The 15,000-nt window shown below is 44.2% G+C and overlaps 1 protein-coding gene across 2 annotated transcripts in view; it reads right to left on the bottom strand.

Moving 5' to 3' along the window:
- The window catches only part of LOC122787281 (hippocampus abundant transcript 1 protein-like), an 880,512-nt gene that overhangs the window by 256,784 nt on the left and 608,728 nt on the right, over positions 1–15,000 (bottom strand). For both annotated transcript variants that reach the window (XM_044053901.1, XM_044053902.1), the window contains exon 6: positions 13,972–14,190. In XM_044053901.1, the coding sequence (XP_043909836.1) occupies positions 13,972–14,190 (219 nt within the window). The remainder of the gene's footprint in view (positions 1–13,971; positions 14,191–15,000) is intronic.

Here is a 15,000-nt window from a genome sequence, read left to right as displayed (position 1 = left end):
TTCATAGGTAGGTACTAGGCTATCTGCCCGAGGGCATTTATAAGCCTAGCCAGAGTGTGTCAGCTTTCGCTGCCCCATTGATTAATTAACTGATCCTCTGTCAAGCAGAGCCAATGAAGTGATCCCAGGGGTGCATTTTCTGTTACCTATCCACTCGTCAAGGTTTCTCTTGAAGAGTGTTAGTGAGGGGCTCTGCCTGATGTAATTTGGAATTTTGTTCCAAAGCATGGGGAGTCTCTGTGACAGGAATCTATCCCTCCAGCATGTTCTATTTATTGCTGTGGCGAGGTTTAGCTCACTAGAGTGCATGGCTCGCAGTGACTTGGATTTCTTTATGTGGAGCATGTCCATCAATTCTGAGCTGGACATGGCTTTGTAAGTCAGGCAGAGATCACCTCTGAGTAAGCGATATGCCACTGAGTACAGCCGGAGTTTTTTCGGTCGGGCTGCATAGGACATATGTTTGAGGCCAGTAATCCTGTTGGTGAGGTACTTTTGTGGTCTTTCCAACTGTTAGAAGTGTCTTGTGAGGTACATCCCAAATGGGGCATTGTACTCTATGATGGGTCTAATGAGTGACGAGTAGAGGGTCACTATAACCTCTTTATTTCTAGATGCGAACCCTTTAGTAATTAAATGGGCCACAAAGAAGGATTTCCTAACTACTTTGGCAATATGATTGTCAAAGGAGAGATTACTATCTACCTGGGTCCCCAGATCTCTTATTACCTCTTCTGTATTAAGGGGGCTGCCACCTATGTGGCAATTTGTGGGTGTTTTGTTTTTCCCAAATGGGATGACTATAAATTTTTTGGCATTTAGCTTGAGGCCATGACTTTGACACCAGGTGTCCATCTCAGTAAGGCCCTTTTGGAGGATGTCTGTGTCAGCCGGAGAGTCAATTATGGCTCCCAGTTTGCAGTCATTGGTGAACTTGGTTAGCCATAGTCCTCCTGTGTTTGCCTGTACTTCTGAGAAGTATATGCTGAACAGTAGGGGTCCCAAGACCGAGCCTTGCAGGACACCACTTGTGACTCATTTAGTCTCGGACCTGGAGCCCACTATTCTTACTGTGTGAGTTCTGTCTGTAAGCCAGTTGGCAACCCATCTCGTGACGTAGGGGTTTATATTCAGGCTGGTGAGTTTTTCCTGTAATACCTGAGTGGGGAATGGTGTCAAAAGCCTTGGCGAGGTCAAGGTAGGCTGTGTTAACCACCTTTCCCTCATCTAAGGCCTTGGTGACTGTCACAAAGATCTGTCCTTAAAGCAGAACTGGGTTGGGTCAAGTGCTTGGCGGTTCCCAATGTCTTTGTTAATGAGTTCCATGATGATGCACTCCATAGCCTTGCAGACCAGGCTAGTCAGGCCTATGGGACGATAGTTACCAGGGTCGGTTGTGGCCCCTCCTTTGTGGAGAGGAATAACCGTTGCTGTGCGCCATTCTATGGGGTTGTAGCCTGTGGAGAGGCTGAGGTTGAACAGGGTGTTTAGGTGGGGGTTAGTTCGTTCTGTAGTTCGTGCAAGACGCAGCCTGGGACACCATCTGGTCCCATTGCGCTGTTTTTTTGGCTTTTGAAAGGGCTGTTTTCACCTGTGATTTTTGGGACACTACACTTTTCCAGTATTGCTGTGGACCCTTTTGGAGGTGAGGGGGGGGGGTGAAGTTTGCACTGAATCTATCTGCCAGGATGTTGGCAATATCAGTAGGTTCAGTATATTTTGTGCTATTTTGCACTAATTCAGTGTATATCTGCGTGTTGCCACTTAGATTCTTAACATAGCTAAAGAAGGCTTTGTGGTTATCTTTTAAATCCTTGGTTATTTTTCTTTCGAAGTTAGCCTTGGATGATTTCAAGAGGGACCTTAGTTTCTTACTGATACTGATCAGGGATGTCTTTCCTTCTTGGGATTTGCTTTTTTTCTGAACTAGTTTCCTCCTTCTATTGTAGAGCCTGTTTATTGCAGGGGTCCACCAAACTGGTTTCCTTCTCTTAGAGGAGTGAGTCTTGGTTTTGCTACGGATGGCACAATCCATGCATCCTTGTAGGTGCTCATAGAGTGCATTTGTAAAGGTTTCTGCATCTTGGGCAGCATTATCCTTTAGCATGGGGTCTGTGAAACTTACCACCTCTGTCTTAAGTGAGGTGAAATTTACTTTAGAAAAGTTTTTTACTGTGGTTTCCTTAGTTGGGGGTGGTGGTGGAGTGTGGACATCCAGAGTGATTAGTTTATGGTCTGATCTAACCAGTGACGGGTTGACCTCCGGTGTGGAACACCTGTCGCCCATGTTGGTGATGACCAGGTTCAGTATGTTTTCACCTCTGGTAGGGGAGTTTACCAGCTGATCCAGGGCATTTGAGTTGATGAATTCCAGGAAGTGCTGGGCCTGGGAATTTGTACTCGAGTAGTTTTCCCAGTGAATAGTAGGGTAATTGAAATCGCCCAGTATCAGGGTGTTCGGTAGGACTTCATGTTTTCCAGTGTCTCCAGAAAGGTGGAGTGGTGGTCCTGGGTCATGGAGGGTGATCTGTAGCAGGCCACAATTTGCACTGCAGATTTGCCCGATGTTAGTTGCACATGGATGATCTCAGTGGTATCATGCTGCGCCACTAACCTGGAGGTGTAGGTATCCTTGATGAATATGGATACACCCCCCTCCTTTTGTGTTTCGGTCCGTGTTCTGTGGCCACAACTTGTGGTATGAGTTGTAGCCCGGTAGTGCTGGGGTGCTCTCTGGAGCCTTGAACCAAGTTTCAGTTACTGCACAGATGTTGACGTTCTCCATACTGAGGAGTGCTTTGAGCGCATTCATTTTGAGATTTAAACTCTTGGCCTTGAGTAGCATAACCTTCAGTTTTTGTTAATTGTGCTGTTTACAGAGGTGGGTTTGACTTTTGAGCCTTGCCTAAATAAGGCACTATGGGGGCAGCAAGAGCCTTGGCCAGTATTCTTTCGAAGCAATGCGGCTTGTCGAGCATGTCATCCCAGGCTGACAGATACTGGATCCCCTTTGAATGACACCAGAAGCTTAGCCATTTGGTGAAATTGATCATTTTATTTCTTTATACTGAGGTATCATTCTTGGTGAGGGCAGGATGCTACTCAGGATCAGGGTCATACCAGCCTGGGCTGCATGATCAGAGAGCTCTTCCATGTCTCTTTTCATGTATTCCAGGGAGGCAGTCTCAGGTCATTCACACCAACATGAACAATGACAGAGTCATATTTGTACTTGTTCTGGAGTGACCTGAGTTCTAGTGTTATGTGGCGGATTCTGGCTCCCAACAGCCAGCTAACAGTAACCTTCTGCTTGTCCAGCCTAGTGAGTGGGACATCAGTGTGCCTGACTATAGAGTCACCCATTACTAGTGTGTTAGGTATGTTATTTCGCCTTAAGGGCTGTGATTGTACAGCACACTGATTTTGTGTTTTATGTGTTGTCTGGTTTGTGACGGGAAGTGCAGGTTGTTTGGGTTAATGTCTCTTTTACCTTTGGCCCAAATAGAGTGCAGCCATGAAACGGGGTATTGACAAAAGACGTTTTAAAGCTTTCTGAAAAATTACTTCGGCACATCCGGGCATGCCAATGAATGGTGATGCCAGTGCTGCTGCCCTTGCAGTTCTATCAGCTGCATTAGACAGCAGTCTCACCACTATGCTGGAAGGACACTGAGGGGTAGAAAGCTGCCTGTCCACAGTCTTCTGAACTTCAACAGGCAAGTTATCTGAGAGAGACTGGGAAAGCTCTTTTGCCAAGTCTCTCAGAAATCTAGTAGCACTGGCCAAATTTAGCACTCCAAGTGCAAAAGTTGCTCAAGCACAAGTCGGTTTTCCAAATCAATCCATAGCCCTAGAATCCCTGTTAAGGGGATGGACTGAAGAACTTTCCACCGACAGCTGCTGCTACCGCCATGGCATCTACATGTGGACCTTTCCGCCAATGTTTCCTTGCTTTTGGTGTAGTCAATATCCTGTGCATTTTTTTTGGGGGGGGGGGGTTCCACCACATCAGTGCCCTCACATGCCTTCTGATGGCATGAGGTCAATAAGGAAATCAATGGGTAGTATCACACAGGATGACACTGGGCCAAAACCAAAGGCTTCCAGGAACAGAGAGTCATCTGGTGAGGAATTATCAGTGGACCATCCTCTGTCTGCTTCATCAAGTCAAGGATCTTACTTAAGGTGATGTCTTCTGAGGGGGAATCTAGGAGACTTTTTTGCTTTCATCCAAGTCTGTGTCTTCACTGAAAGACTCTTAGGATGAGTCCATTTGCTTCCATGTGCATGTTTGTTTCTTGTGAACTGGTTCCGGTGGGAGATCTGATTCCAAATCAGAATGAGAGGTAACACAGCATGCAGCCGCAGAAGTCTGTGGTACTGACTGTCCCCATATGACATGGTGATGGGAGTAGAAGAGTCCTGCCTATGTTCAGGTGGAACAGAGCTGGATGGAAATGGCTTTTCCCTTGGCACTGTTAAGATCCTTTCAAAAATCTCAAAGGCCAAAGACACCATTAGTTCTATATGGCTCCTCCTATCTTCAGAAAAAACAGATACCTCATAACCGATGGGTCTTGACCCCAAAGTTTAATTCAGAGCCGAACCTTTGAGTGCCGATGCCCAAAGAGAGGGATGGCTCTGACAACTTCGGTGTCAACCTCTCATCCCTAACCCAGGCTCAAACTTCAACTCTGAGTCGCTTCCAGATCCATGCATGTCGGAGTTGAAAGAGGAAGGGATGTTGACAGAGTCGAAGTAGCTCAGACTGTTGTCTCCAACAGAGGCACACTGGGACAGACTGGGTCCAAGAAAACTGGGACCAAAGGACAGACCAGGAACTGAGGAGGGGAGGTTGGACCAAGGCTCAGTACACTCCCAGGGGAATATTACTGAAAGACCCTGCCCCTGCAGTATGGGAGAGTGTAGCCTCAGACTCACCGATTCCAGACAGCAACAGGACCAAGAAGGTGAGGGATGGACCTGAAAAACAGTTCGCTCTGACCATCAAAGATATTTCTGATCTGGCCTGGACACCAAAGCTGGATCGGGGGAACATTTGTTTGACTTTGCAGGAGCCAATTTATCCTTTTCTTTTTCTTTTACTTCCTCTTTCTCTTTTTCCTTTTCTTTGGGTCTCTTATCCTGCTTTTGGCTGAAGCCGCAGCAGATGAGGTAGTAGTTGTTGTAATCTCACACCCTGTCTGGGGAAGGAGAAGGCTCTTAATAATGAGCTTCTCCCTCCTAGTCTGGAGTACCCTAACAAAGAAGTAGGCACAAGCTTGACACTGCATGTCGAGGTGGACAGCATCCGCACAATACACACAAAGTATGTGAATCTTGGGGGAAAGTTTATGTCCACAACTGGCACACTTTTTAAACCCCTGGCTGTCTGACATATTTACAGAGATTATCAAAAAAACTTTTTCTAAAAGCAATACACTTTATAAAGTATTAATTACAGACGAAACTAGTAAACACACACACAATTTTGCGACATATTCCACAAGCGACAGCAAACTAAGAATCAAATAAACGAAAGGCCACCAGCCACACAATTTTAAAATCTGTACTAATACTTATGCTACCTATAGTAAACTTTACTAATATATATATATATATATATATATATATATATATATATATATAAAATATATGAAAGAAAAAAACACACACTTACTATAACCTACCTAACAATCCTAATTGACCATCCTATTAAAAAACATAAAAATCTAAACTATTAGCCAAAAAGCAGTATCCTAAAGACTGAGACAGAAAAATCTCATGGTAGTGGGAGGAATAAAGAGACAACTGAAAAATCACACAAAGGATACTGTTATCATAACAGCCCTCATAAGACACAACTGAAGTCTTCAAGGCAGCAAATGATATCGGAGATACTAAGGTGGAATGGAGGGAATTCTTTGTTTTACATTTGTTGACTGGGTTTGTCTGACTGAGCTAAGTAGCCCTTTTTCAGCAGAGCCCCGGGGAGAAAAGCTCCACATGTTCTACAGATTATAATTTACAAAAATAAGTAAACAATCAACAACTGGTTTACAGAAAATATTCAAAGCAACATATACATAAAAAACAAGGATTTACTACAGTAAACTGATTATTATATCTAGTAAAAAAGCACTACTGTTGCGAGTCCAAAATCTTCCTTAATAAATCACAGAAATCAAGCGCCTTCGTCAATCTGACTTGACTTCATCAGAATTCGGATGAAGTCAAGCCAGACTGACGAAGGCGTTTAATTTCTGTGACTTATTAAAGAAGATTTTGGACTCACAACAGTAGTGCTTTTTTACTTGGTTCATTTGTTTTTATTGAGCACTATTGCACCATATATTTTTGGTTTAATTATTATATCTGTCAGATTTAGAATCCTACATCATGCAGAAGGACTAACAACAGTTTTGTCACCAGATGTAAAATCTTACATTATGCAGACAAGAATTATGTAATGTGCTTAGAATAGAGAAGCTAATGTGAGACAAGGTCTAGAGAGTTAGAGAAAGTTACATAGGTTGGGAGCAGATAGAGGTGTGCCGTTGGGTTTGATAAGCTGTTTAAGGGGGGAGGGTACAGAGGCACGTCCATTGGCTTAACAGGTATTCTTTAGTGGCTAGCTTGAATTGACTAAGTTGCTTGAGTGACCTGATCTTTAGTGGGAGTTTGTTCCATGCCTTGGAAGGATTAGAGCTATAGAGAATACATCATTTCTTAGTTTTAGGTTTGTGGATTTGTAGCAGATCTAGGTTAGAGCTCTGGAGGGATCTAGCAGGTGAATAGTAAGAGATGATAGATGATAGGGTAGGACAGTAAAAAGGCTGATAAAGGATGGAGTGGATGATCTGGAATTGAGAGAGAAGAAGCTGGTGAGGTAGTTCAAGCCAGTTAAGGTGCTTGAGTGAGAGACAGTGATGTGACTTGTAAGTCTGATGTGCTGCAAATTTGGATATCTTGTTGTAGGCAGATTCAAGTTTGGCAAGTACGAATTTGAGAGCCATAAAATAGACTGGGTAGGAAGTAGGGATAAGAGAAAGTCACTTTAGCTGAACTGGTGAGAAACTTTTTGTTGCAGTAGAGGAGCCTTAGTTTCTGATGAGTTTTCTTGATACAGTTGTTAATGTGTAGACTGAATTTAAGTTGGTCGTCAATGATGACACCAAGGAGTTTAATGGTAGTTTCCACCTCAATGTGTGTGTTATTGAGGGACAGGATTGTAAAAGTGGATTTAATGTGGCTGTAGATTTTAGGAAGAAAAAGCGGTAGCTTAGTTTTTTTTTTTTTTTGGGTTAAGGATAAGCTAGTTATCAGAGAGCCAATTTTTGACTGAGTTAAAGGAAGTCTGTGCTATAGAGATGAGTTCGGAGGGAGAGTCAGCAATAGTGATGACAGTAATGTCATCAGTGTATTGGACCAACGATGACTGAGGACAGGAAGATAAAGAAGATTAGTGAAGATGCTGAAATGTAGTGGACCAAGGATGGAACCCTGAGGAGCACCCATTTTAACTGGGAGAGGAGGGGAGATTGCAGATTGCCACTTCACTGCTTGAGATTATGGGTATGGGAGTAGTTGCGCACTGGAACAAAAGTATTAGAGTTAGTGCCAAGGTCTAATCCGATTGGACTGGCAACCCATGGTTGAACTGAATGAAAACAGACAACATTGGATCTATTGTTACTGTCACTTTCCTGAATATTATATTCAATTTTACTTACAAATATAGAATTCTATTAGACATACTTTACAGAAAGAGTAGCAGTAAAATCTAAATTTGCATGCTGGAGGTGGGGGTCACAGGCATACAACACAGGAATTCAAAAAAAAAAAAAAAAAAAGAAAGGAAAAGTACAGTTTTGTACCTACCATAAATGTAGATGTCCGATAGGCATGCATCTGCAGTCCTTACAAATGGGTTGTCCTGTCGTCAGGCAGCCCTTTGGTCGGCCGGATTCCAAAGTCTGGGTCTGGCCTCGGCTGGTGTCGCAATTCACCCGACGTCATAGCTGCAGTTCTTCGGGCATAAAGGCATCAGCCGACGCCATTTTCCTCAGTGTTTATTGCCCCAGATGCCAGGTGCCCTCTAGGAAGGCTAAATTTGGATAAATGCAAATGGTTCCAAATAGTAGAGAGCAAACAAAAAATAAGCATGTATGTACATATATACAAACAAATACACCATAATAGATTCCCCCAGCTAGCTACAAGATGGGCAAATACCCTTGGAGTACCACAGAGGGGAAGGAGGGTGGGTAATCCTGACTGCAGATGCTTGCCTATCGGACATCTACATTTATGGTAGGTACAAAACTGTACTATGTCCTTCAAGGATGCATCTGCAGTCCTTACAAATGGGTAGAATACCATAGCCAAACTGGGGGAGGAGGAGAAATAAGATTATGGTGTAGTTAAGATCCCTTGCAAAACAGCAGTGGCAAAACCTGCTCGGGATCTGGAGTATAAAGGTAAATTATAATGCTTGGCAAATGTATGCACGGAGCTCCAAGTAGCAGCCTCTAAAATGTCTTTTGTAGCCACTCCTCGTAGAAAAGCTGTGGTAGTGGCTGTAGCCCTTGTAGAGTGAGGCCTGATGTTTTCTGGAGTTTTCTTCCCATGGTAGGAGTAACAAAATCTAATGCAATTTCCTATCCACTTAGAGATTGTCTGTTTTGAAATTGCTTTTCCTTCCATTCCTGTTGCATATGCTACCAGTAGCTGGTCAGTTTTTCTATTGCCCTTGGTCCTGTCCAGGTAGTAGCGTAATTGTCTATGTACATCCAAGGTATGCAACAGTCTTTCTCCTCTGTTCTGTGGGTTGGGGAAGAATGTAGGTAGGTGGATAGCCTGATTTAAAGATACCCTGGAGACCACCTTTGGCATAAAAGTAGGATTTGTTCTCATGGACACTCTATCTTGATGGAAGATCAGGAAGGGCTGTACTGCCATTAATGCCTGTAGCTCAGATACCCTTCTTGCTGAAGTGATTGCAAGCAGGAAAGCAGTTTTCCATGATAAGTATTGTAATTCTGCTGTTGCTGCTGGTTCGAAAGGAGGGAGTGTCAACTTTTCTAGCACAAAGTTCAAGTCCCATGCTGGCAATGGTGGCTTCCTAGGTGGTTTTACATTTTTAATTCCTCTCAGAAACTGCCTGAGCAGAGGATGTGAGAAGACTGGAGGATCCAAGTCGTATTCTGCTGAAATAGCTGATGCATGAATCTTAATGGAAGAATAGGACAGGCCGTTGTGGAAGAGCTCTGCCAAGTATTCCAGGATGTTGGCTATGTTTACCAGTGACATATTTTCTCCTTTTGCAGTACTCCAAATGTGATATTTTTTCCATTTTGCTGAATAATTTTTCCTTGTTGAGGGTCTGCGAGCCTCCAAGATAATGTCTTTAACCCTTTGGGATAAATTTGGGTTATTTGGTCTTATGCAATGTTCCAGGCAGTCAGCTGCAGTGTTTTCAGGTTTGGATGCAGGGTGTTGTAGTTGTTCTGTGCTAACAGTAAGAGAACTAGGGGTAGAGGCCATATTTGTTCCCAAGACATGCTCCTCAGTAATGGGTACCAATGTTGCCTTGGCCAGTCTGGAGCTATCAGGATGATCCTTGGACGGTCCTCTTTGATCTTCAATAGCACCTTGTGCATCAAAGGAAGTGGTGGGAATGCATATGTTGTCAGGTTTTTCCAACAGAAAGATAGGGAGTCCACTTTCCAAGCAAGTGGGTGGTACGTCCTTGTGCAGAATTTCTTCAGTTGGTGATTGCGTGGGGATGCAAATAAGTCTATTTCTGGTAGTCCCCATTTTCTTGTAATGGTTTTGAAGATGTCCGGATGCAGCATCCATTCGTGGGCATCCGTGGTAGTTCTGCTTAGTATGTCTGCTAGAATGTTTTCTTTTCCTGGTACAAAAATTGCTTGTAACTGAATGTTGAAGCTCAGGGCCACATTCCAGAGGTCCATTGCCATCCGGCATAGAGGGTACGAATGTGTGCCTCCCTGTTTGTTGATGTACCACATAACTGTGGTGTTGTCTGTCCTTATCAACAGTTAACCTTGTCGAAGAAATGGTCTGAATGTCTGAATTGCCAGTTTTACTGCCAGCATTTCCTTTTGATTTATGTGTAGGTGCAGCTGGTCTTGAGTCCATAAGCCTTGTATGCACTTGTCCAGCATGTGGGCCCCCCAACCGAGGTCTGAGGCGTCCGTTGTGATGGTCTGGCTTGGTTGAGTGCTGTGGAAGGGCAGTCCTTTGTTTGATTGACAGGCCTGAGCCCACCATTGGAATTCTTGCTTCAGGCATGGGATTATTGGAATTTGGGTTTCTAGGCTGTGCTTGTGCTGAGACCATAAATTCCTTAGGTACCACTGTAACTTTCTCATATGCAGTCTGGCATGTGGAACCAATATTATGCAGGATGCCATGAAACCCAAGACTTGCAGGACTTTTCTTGCTGTTAGCTGGTTCTGCTTTGTTAATGCCAAGAAGTAGAGAGGGAGTTGCTCCTGTTTTTTTACTGTTAGGAATGCCATTTGTTTTGATGTGTCCAGCTCTGCACCCAAAAAGGTTATCCTTTGGGATGGTATCAGCCTTGACTTTTTGATATTGACTGTGTATCCCAGGGCTTGCAGTAGATAAATGACCCTTTTCAAGTCTTCTGCTAGCTTGTTTTTGTTGTCCGCTTGTAACAGGCAGTCGTCCAGGTAAGGGTAGATTTGGATTCCCTGAAGCCTGCAATGAGCAATTACTGATGCCAGGCATTTCGTGAACACTCTGGGTGCAGTAGATAAGCCAAAGGGCAATGCTGAGAATTGATAATGCTCTGATCCTGCAAGAAATCTGAGGTATCTTCTGCAATTTGGTCGTATGGGGACGTGCAGGTATGCCTCCTTGAGATCTAGAGTTACCAGCCAAGACTCCTTGCCCAACATGGGAAGAAGCTGCTGTAGGGTCAGCATTTTGAATTTTGGGACAATGAGGTATGTGTTTAAAGCGGACAGGTCGAGAATAGGTCTCCATTGGTTTTCTTTTCTTGGTACCAGGAAGAGCCTGGAGTAAAATCCTTGGCCTTGCTCCATAGATGGTACTTTTTCTACAGCTCTCATCCTTAGTAAGTGAGTTATTTGTTTTAGAGCTTCTGCCTTTTGATTTGGAGGTAGGTTTGGCATTCCTCTCTTCCTTGGTAGAGTATGGAAGTGAAACCTGTAACCTTGGTCTATTGTCTGCAAAATCCACTTGTCTCCTGTGATGTAATGCCAGTTTACTGAAAACAAGGCTAGCTTTCCGCCTAAGGGTGCTTCTAGTTGTTCCCTGGTAGGCGGTGCCAGAGCCAAGTCACTGTGATTGTCCTGTAGTAGTGGTGGTGGCTGTATCTGTGGCTGTACCTCGCTGGTTGTTAGCCTGCCACTGACGTCCCCTGTAGGCACCTCTGGATTGACCTCTGCCTCTTGAGCCTATTCCTGCCTCTCTGAGCTCTGGAGGTGTCTGGAAAGGACCAATTCTTGGAGGGCCAATTCCTGCTAAACCTTGGAGGTTGGACCTGTAAAAAATCTTTGACTGTCTGGACAGATTTTGCCTTCTCTTCCATCTTCTTCAGCACCTGTTGTGCAGGAGAGCCAAACAAATTGATCTTGTCCATGGGAGCATGTAGTAGCTTTGATTTGACATGGTCTGGTAAGGCCTGCTCTTTTAACCATGCATGTCTTCTGATCACTGTGCCAGTCATGGCTGATCTAAAGGAAGCCTCCAGTGCATCATAGCCGCATTTTAAGGAATGATTACTGACCTGCTGAATGTTATGTACCATTTCCTGAACAGATTTTTTGTCTAATGGTTCATCTGAGGACAGCTTTTTAGTTAACTGGTCTAACATAAATTCCTGATACTGGATCATGTGGAATTGACAGTTCAAGGCCCTAGCTGAAAGAGTAGCAGAAGTGTAAACTTTTTTACCCCATCTCTCTAAGGCCCTGGATTCCCTTTCAGAGGGAGGGTTTTTGGCAGAGGTAGCTGCTACAGCCTTAGGTCCCTGGGAGATAGTTTCGGGATCTGCAAAGGGAGCCTTATACAAATGATAATGTGTGTCCGGGACCCTGTAGTATCTATTGGGCTTAGCAGGGGCCGGAGGAAGTGAATCAGGAGCAGTACAAGCATCATTAAATGCATCATCTACAACAGTAAGAACTGGAGGGATGGCTAAAGGCCTATGCTGTGGTAAATGCAGAAAGGTTCTAAGCCTTTTTCTAGAGTCTGAAAAATCCTGGCCCTGCCACTGAAATTGTTCCCTCATAGCATAAGGTTTCCCCAAAGGAAAATTCCTCAGGCGGAGAGGCAGAAGGAATGGACTCTTCAGCATCAGAGTCTTCATAAGGGGAGAAAGGGCCCTCTGGAGGGTTTGAATTATCTGAATCATCAGAGGAGTCATCTGTAGAAACTGGCTCAGGGGGCTCTGCTCTAGGCCTCTTCTCTGGAGGTGGGTGAGAGGCCCTGTCTGGGTGAGGTTGGGATCCCCGGATCAAAGAAATGAGATCCTCTGCTAGACTGAGCATCTGTGAACTAGAGCTAGGCCTGTGAGAGGGGGTCTTAGCAGGCATAGTTTTGGTAGATTTAGCTGCTTTAGCCCTGGCAAAGGCCTTAATCGACATGGTTGCTGGAGGCCTAGCAGCTCCATGTGCAGGGGTTGAAATATCCAAGGGGATAGTATCAGATAAATCCTGGAAACCTGGAAGAGCAGGTGGGATTTCAGTAGCCGATTCCACCAGGTTGGATGAGGCCTCGGTAGAAGGTAAGCTTTCGGCTGAAGGAAGAACCGCGAGCTCGGTTTCAGCCGAAACCGAGACACACGCGGTTGGCTTAACCGCGGTTTCGGCCGAAACCGCGGACCGCGAGTGTCGGTCCTTTTCCTTGCGCTTTTTAGATATTTGCGTAGTTGGAGGATCCGACGGCATAATGTAAGCAAAAGCGGAGCCGAAAAACTCCTCAGCAAATTCCGACCGACGTCTAAGCGTCCGCCGGTTAAAAGAAGCACAGGCTAGACAAGCTGCTACGTCGTGGTCTGGGCCTAAACAAGGTAAGCAGTAAGAGTGGAAATCTTTATGAGGTATTTGTTTCCCACAAGTTAAACAGTTATTCACTTTTTCTGACATCGGCTGAGGCAAGAAAGAGTCCCCAATGGGGTACTTAGCTTTTTAGAAGTCTTCGGTAGTAGTAGAAGTATTCGGTAGTAGTAATCTCTGGTTCTGACCGACCGGCACTTGCGAACAGCTTCTGCTTCGGGCGCCACGCGGCAAGAAAGACTGAGGAAAATGGCGTCGGCTGATGCCTTTATACCCGAAGAACTGCAGCTATGACGTCGGGTGAAGTGCGACACCAGCCGAGGCCAGACCCAGACTTTGGAATCCGGCCGACCGAAGGGCTGCCTGACGACAGGACAACCCATTTGTAAGGACTGCAGATGCATCCTTGAAGGACATCCATGACACACCACTGCATAGTAAATGTTTCATGTTAAGAACTGCCCTTTTTGTTGTTTTAGTTACAGTATAGTTTTCCCTGAGTTTCCAGCAGGCCAAGTTGATGTCTTGCATATCAGCAACTCCATTACCTGTCATCAAAGAAATAACTTTGTGTCAGAAGTTCTTTGCAAGATGTAGACAAATCTAGACTCAGACAGTGTCAGCTGTAGACTTTGAGAGAATTATTCACAGTATGTTAAAATGCTGATTTGAGTAAGTATTTCTGCTTGCACAGCTTGCTAAGCATAGAGACCACAGTCCTACTATAAGACACTGTATGATACCTTCCCAGACAAGATAGTGTGTCTGCAGTTCCTATCCATACACTTGACTGTTCAGCAAGCCAGCGGAAATGAAAGACGTTCTGGGAGTAAAGCGCGCACACACACACACACACACACACACAGTCTGTCTCTTTATGCAGCTCAAAAAATGGTCTTACCGCAAATGGATCTGCCTGTTCCCAGGAGATGGGTGCTCCCCAAGATGCAGGACGCATTTCTTCTGGAAGGGACTCTGGAACAGCCACCAGAATGAAGCCAATATCTAGCAGTGCTATAGCTGTGGCCAGAACTACCACAAGTGTGTCACCATAAGCTCGAGACAGGTATGCACCGATGGCAGGGCTAGTGACCAAGCTAGCAGCAAATGTAGCAGAAACCTATAAAGGAATGCAAAATGCATGTTAGACCAACATATCAGCAGCAACGCTTCACTTACTCACCCCAAACACACCTATGTCTATGAAATATTAATCCTGCTACATTGCTGTTTAAAGAAAAAAAAAACTTCCGACATTGTCATGTCACTGAAATCCCAATCAGGAACTATAAACCAATAAAAGAAATAAAAAGAAATACAGTTAACTGAAACATGCGTTTAAACAATGTCTGGTTTCAAAAACACGTTCTGTTGCAATGCTCATATTCAGTAGAAGCTTATTTGATGTTTTTTCTTTTCAAATAAAAAAATCTAATAAGAAGCAGAATGACTCTCACTCTGCTTACCTTCATAAGCTATGAATTCCTGGTTTTGGAATTTAATGAAAGCTGTTCATCTCAAAGGACTGAGAGTCCACATTTGTCAGTCTTGAACAGTTTGTGATTTAATGGTGTCAGTGCCAAATACAGCAATTCGTTTCCTTATTGTTTTTTTTGTCTGTGACCATCTTGTAGGTACTGCTGAGGCAGAATAAGGAGGAAAATATAGAATGAAAGACTATCACAGAAAGCGCACAAAGAGGTTTATGTAAGACTTTAATAAACCTAGCTCATCACTGCAAAAAATAACCAAGACTGGTGCCTTAAAGACCAAGTTCAAAGCTTTTACATAGCCATAGAACTGTCTTCAGCCTATCAAGGCAATCCTTGTGCTCACTCCCAAAATATCCTCATGATGTCGATTAAATCCAAGTAGAAGATGAATTGTTTAATACAAAAAATAAATACATAAACTGCCATCACAGCGAACT

Source organism: Protopterus annectens, chromosome 13.part0 (assembly GCF_019279795.1).
Source record: "Protopterus annectens isolate FY-2018-M chromosome 13.part0, PAN1.0, whole genome shotgun sequence".
NCBI classification, from domain to species: Eukaryota; Metazoa; Chordata; order Ceratodontiformes; family Protopteridae; genus Protopterus; species Protopterus annectens.
This window is presented reverse-complemented; position numbering and strand designations above follow the sequence as displayed.